Raw genomic sequence first — 4998 nt, 5'->3', positions numbered from 1 at the left:
ATAAGACCACAAAAAGTCTGCTTTGAAAAAAAAAAAAAGTAAAAATTTGCAAGCCACTGGGACATGGGGCTTTTTTTTGATGGGTTTCACATCACAGACCTGCCTTGCACAAAGCAGCAGTTGCAGAACAGTGGCAAAGAAGAACAGGGCTGCAGAAGTCAGATACATGTCAGCAATACGTGGACTTGGAAATCAAAACTGCATATGAATACATGCTGCAAAACATTCCCATTTCTTGTTTGCTCTGTAAGAAAACAGCATGCCTTGACATCCACACTGGACCACATATGCATGAGCAAGTGGAGGTGGCAGAGTCTTGGTCGAGAAATGTAGCCTGAGGCTGGAGTCCACATCATGGAATTTGTCCCGTTTTAACCAGGACTGGATGTTTTGTGAGTGCTCCAAATGGCTGAGAGACACTAATCTGTAATGGATGATTTAATTATAAATACGAGTGTTGACAGTTGAATACATTTCAGCAAAATCCATTAAAAACAACTTTATGACAGAACACAGCCCAAATTCGGAATCTCTTCAGGCGTTCTTCAGAAATCATTCTTTACTGAACCATGGATCTTCACCGAAGAGGGTCCTGATGACATCACATCCTCTCCTATAAGTTACACTGCCTCCAAAGTTCAGTGAGAAACATCAGCCGCGCTCCGCTGCACCGCCCCGAGGACGATGGCCGGCTCTCCTGCACTGCTCCTCCTGCTCAGCCTGGGGCTCTGTGAGTATGGAAGCCAGAAGGATGGAATTCAGGGCTGCTCAGTGACTGTGCAGGGAAGCGGGATTGGTGGGTCTCCAGCACGATACGCATCAGGAACAGAGCCTGTTCAGACAGGTGTTGCTGGAGGGGATGGGGAAGGGGAGAGAGCGAGTATGAAGCAGTTGTTAGCAGGGAAAAACCTCTGGAGAAGCTGGGAAATGGCAGCATCCACGAGCAGGCAGCTGAAGGGCTGCTGTGAAGGGTAGCATCCATCTCGAGAACCCGGTGCTCTCAACGCTGAGTTCCCAGGGACTCCAGCACAGCACCCAAGTGTGCTGGATGCCGAGGCCCTCACTCTGCATACATCCTCACAGCTTGGCTGTCTGCCTGCCATGCACTGCACTGGCAGGGAAGAGCCCTGCACAAAGGCCCTGGGAGCTTTTCTCGAGCTGCACCTGAGGGGACATGGCCGACTTCTGCCCACAGGCTGCACCAGTGCCCAGGGACAGAGGAACACGCTGGAGGCCAGGTTCCTCAACAGGAATATGAAGCACCCCCAGGAGGGACAGCGGCTGGAGTTGGAGTGCCTGAATTATGAGAGAAACAGACCCATCTTCTGGATCCGCCTGGACAAGGATGGGAACCTTCACTTCATTCACTCCAGTACACAATCTTATCCCTCTACTTTGCAGGAGGCTGTGAAAACAGCTCCAAACTTTGAGGCGTTATGGAGAGGAAACTTCTATCGGCTGGTGGTGAAGTCCTTCAGGGCACAGGATGAAGGGATCTATTTCTGCATCAACTACATCAACCAGGTGCTGCACTTCAGCTCTGGACAACGCGCCTTCTTCCCAGGTCAGCAACACCTTCACCCTCCTCGCTTACACCCACCACCCCTGCCCGTGCCTTCTCAATCCGGCCCATCGCCCACACTCCCCATGTCCCTGCTTCTTTGCCCAAGCCGTCTCATCACACAGCACTGCTCCTCCTCACAGAGGCTCCCTGCCCACCAGCTCTGCTCACAGTACCGGCCCTGCCCAAACACACAGGTGGTCTCACAGCCCAGCAGCACCTCCCCATCCCATCAGCACCTCTGAGGGATGAGACTTACAAAGTCCACAGGAACCCCAGCCTTCCTCACCTCACCTGGATCTCTACATTCTGACAGTATCCAAATGCTTACAGCACGTCAGAAAGAAATTCAAAAAATCCCTATGACTCTCAGGACATATTTTATAACAGAGATAACAAAGAGCTGAAGGGCTAATAAGAAATTAGGTGCCTGAGTCCCTCTGTTTCCAGGGCTGGTTACCATGCAAAACTTGTTTTCCCTCTGCTGGTCATGGCATGGCGTGGATAGGAGGAAGCTCTTCAGCTTTACCTCCCTGTGTTCCCTTGTATCTTCTTACAGTCACAACAACAGCAGCACCCACCACACACACAGCCACCACCCAGAGCAGCCAGTTCACCAAGCAGGACATCTCCTGGAATAGTCAAGATGCAGGTAACCCAGCTGTGGGGAGGCAGGGGCTCTGCCAGCAGTGCTGAATTGCTTGGAACAGCCTGAATTCAAGGCTGTGCTGATTTCAGGCATTTTGGGATGTGAGGACAAGAGAAAATTGTGATCTGTCTCAGTGAGCTGCCATTAAAGGGAGGCAACCACCTAAAGAGCTCAGAATTTCTGAGGGTGCTGGAAAGAAATCCTGAGCACACAGCCCTCAGGTTTCACGGCTGGGCAGCTCAGCAATGCAAGCAGACCTCACAGCACAGTGTCAGGGCATCACAGGTCCAAATGGGCCCTATGGAGTCCCCCCACAGTGCTGGCCACAGAATCATCAATGGCCTGGCAGGAGTGGAAGCAGGCTGTTTTCTTGTATCTCACTGTATTCATCCATTTTTCCATCCACTCACAACAACAGCAGAACACATCACACTCACAGCCACCACCCAGAGCAGCCAGGTCACCACAAAGGACAACTCGCAGCAGGGCCCGCATGCAGGTAACCCAGCTGCGGGGAGGCAGGGGCTCTGCCAGCAGTGCTGCTTTGATCAAAAGGGGCTGAATTAAGGTGCTGACTACAGGCTTTTAAAGACACAGGGAGACGTCTGCAGATGGGCCTTTCCACTTTCCCCTCTCTCATTCTTCCTGCAGGAACAAGCAATGAGAACACACTGAATTCCATCTGTGACGTTTTCCTCTGGGTTCGAGTGGCTGGCACCTGCCTCCTGCTCCTCACTGCCATAACCATCACCATCACGCACTGCCAAAGTAAGTCGCACCCTGACACCCTGCAGAGGTTCCTGCAGCCTCACACCACAGAGCACAGCCCGCTCCTCCAGGGCAATGCGCTCTCTGCCTCTTGCCCTCATGCAGCCATTGCGCATCCAGGACACAGGGAATGCTGAAGAACCTCTCTATAAAATTCCTATCCATATTTTCCCCATCGCCAGGTATATCATGAGAAGTATTCATCAAATTCTACACTATTTTAAAATTGAATCTAAAGAGTTAAACCTTATTCCCACAAACACCATTGGCTAAAATCAGTGTCTGGGTTGAAAGTACCAGAACCAAAATATTACTCAAACGTTGATTTCTGCCATTTTGTCCTGATTCAGATTACCAGCGCAAATCCACTAGTTGCAATAATTTCTGCAGCATGCAGAACAAGCCCTCACAGACACATTGCTACAAGACACCCACATTTTCTTTTAAAATTCATGGCTTGATGGTGTATTTTGCTGAACAGACCCTTCAGAAATAATAGAGATGGCACAAAGGGGAAAAAAATCATTCAGGAGAATGTATTCTGAAGGGCTCTAAGACAGCAAGGAGCAAGGGCAATAAGAGGGCCTTCCGGACACTCTGTCTAAAAGCAGATCTAGGTGTCTTTAGTCTGAACCATCCTAATGTTGCAACACCACTTTGAAATGCAAGATTGTGATTTGAGAGTAAATTTAGAAATCTTCATTCATACTTTGGATTCCTCCTTGCTAAATTGTCAGATGCTCCCATGCTAACAGAGGAAGCATCAGCAGTGCTGAAATAAACACAGCCACGCGTCACACGCGCTCACCACCAGCCCATCACTTGCAGGACCAAGCTCAGCGTAAGCAAGCAGTGCTGCGTCGCTGCTCAGCACAAGGCACACAGGCGTCCTCCTCAAGCACCGCACTGATCCCAGCAGCAGCACACACAGCTGCCCTGATGCAGCGCCGGCATTTGGCTGCTCCTTCTCTGCCTTCACCTCAATCACACCCAAAACTCAGCTCCCATACCCCACCTCTCACTTCTGAGGTCTTCCCGATTAAACGCCTCTAATTCTTAACGCTCTCAGTGTGTTCTTTGGATTCATTCACAGTTTTCACAGGGGCAGAGGGACTGAACATGCAACAACCAACACCAGTAACATAAAAATAAAAGAAATCGACTCCCAGCTATATTCGAATATATTTGTCTTTCTGTGCACGGATCCCTGGTGGGAAATACCTCCCAGCTTTTCCAACTGAAACCCCCCCAGCAAGCACCAAGATCATTCATCTCAAACTCATGTCCACCTCAGCCCATTACAAAATGTGTCAGTCTTCCCTCCAGGATTTTGTCTGTGCTCTCCACACCCATATCTCATTGATTCATCGTTTGACCTAAATTCACAGAATCACAGAATCACCAAGGTTGGAAGAGACCTACGAGATCATCCAGTCCAACCATCCACCTATCACCAATAGTACTCACTAAACCACGTCCCCCAGCACAAAATCCAAACATTCCTTGAACACCTGCAGGGTCGGTGACTCCAACACCTCCCTGGGCAGCCCATTCCACTGCCTGACCACTCATTCAGAGAAGTAGTATTTCCTAACGTCCAACCTAAATCTCCCCTGGTGCTGCTTGAAGCCATTCCCTCTGGTCCTATCACCAGTCACACGAGAGAAGAGGCCGACCCCCAGCTCACTGCAACCTCCCTTAGGTAGTTATAGAGAGCAATAAGGTCTCCCCTGAGCCTCCTCTTCTCCAGACTGAACAATCCCAGCTCCCTCAGCCGCTCCTCATAAGGCCTGTGCTCCAGACCCCTCACCAGCTTTGTTGCCCTTCTTTGAACACGCTCCAGGGCCTCAATGCCTTTCTTGCAGTGAGAGACCCAAAACTGGACTCGATACTCCAGGTGCACCTCACCAGAGTTGAGTACAGGGGGACAAACAATTTCCTGTTCCTGCTGGCAACACGGTTCCTGATGCAAACCAGGATGGCACTGGCCTTCTTGGCCACGTGGGCACACTGCTGTATT

General features: G+C 50.4%; 1 protein-coding gene across 6 annotated transcripts; it reads left to right on the top strand.

Moving 5' to 3' along the window:
- The first annotated feature begins 552 nt into the window (after nucleotides 1-552).
- Nucleotides 553-4240, top strand: LOC149918311 (T-cell surface glycoprotein CD8 alpha chain-like). 6 transcript variants are annotated; one of them, XM_090139854.1, is made up of 6 exons: nucleotides 553-730; nucleotides 1196-1564; nucleotides 2121-2213; nucleotides 2629-2709; nucleotides 2862-2978; nucleotides 3716-4240. In XM_090139854.1, exons 1-6 carry the CDS (start codon nucleotides 685-687, stop codon nucleotides 3757-3759), a joined length of 750 nt encoding a protein of 249 aa, XP_089995980.1. In that variant the 5' UTR covers nucleotides 553-684; the 3' UTR covers nucleotides 3760-4240. The 6 variants fall into 6 exon arrangements, with proteins under 6 accessions (XP_089995980.1, XP_089995981.1, XP_089995983.1 ...); XM_090139855.1 differs by having other exon boundaries at nucleotides 3807-4235; XM_090139857.1 differs by lacking the exon at nucleotides 2121-2213.
- The last annotated feature ends 758 nt before the right edge of the window (nucleotides 4241-4998 follow it).

The sequence above is a fragment of the Phasianus colchicus genome, chromosome 4, assembly GCF_987193195.1.
Source record: "Phasianus colchicus chromosome 4, bPhaCol1.hap1.1, whole genome shotgun sequence".
NCBI classification, from domain to species: domain Eukaryota; kingdom Metazoa; phylum Chordata; class Aves; order Galliformes; family Phasianidae; genus Phasianus; species Phasianus colchicus.
This window is presented reverse-complemented; position numbering and strand designations above follow the sequence as displayed.

What these genes read in the sequence shown, in the direction of transcription:
- LOC149918311 (XM_090139853.1), top strand. Translation starts at nt 685, where the DNA reads ATGGCCGGCTCTCCTGCACTGCTCCTCCTGCTCAGCCTGGGGCTCT. An exon ending in CCTGCTCAGCCTGGGGCTCT is followed by an intron (nt 731 to 1,195) that starts GTGAGTATGGAA and finishes TTCTGCCCACAG; the next exon opens with GCTGCACCAGTGCCCAGGGA. An exon ending in ACAACGCGCCTTCTTCCCAG is followed by an intron (nt 1,565 to 2,120) that starts GTCAGCAACACC and finishes ATCTTCTTACAG; the next exon opens with TCACAACAACAGCAGCACCC.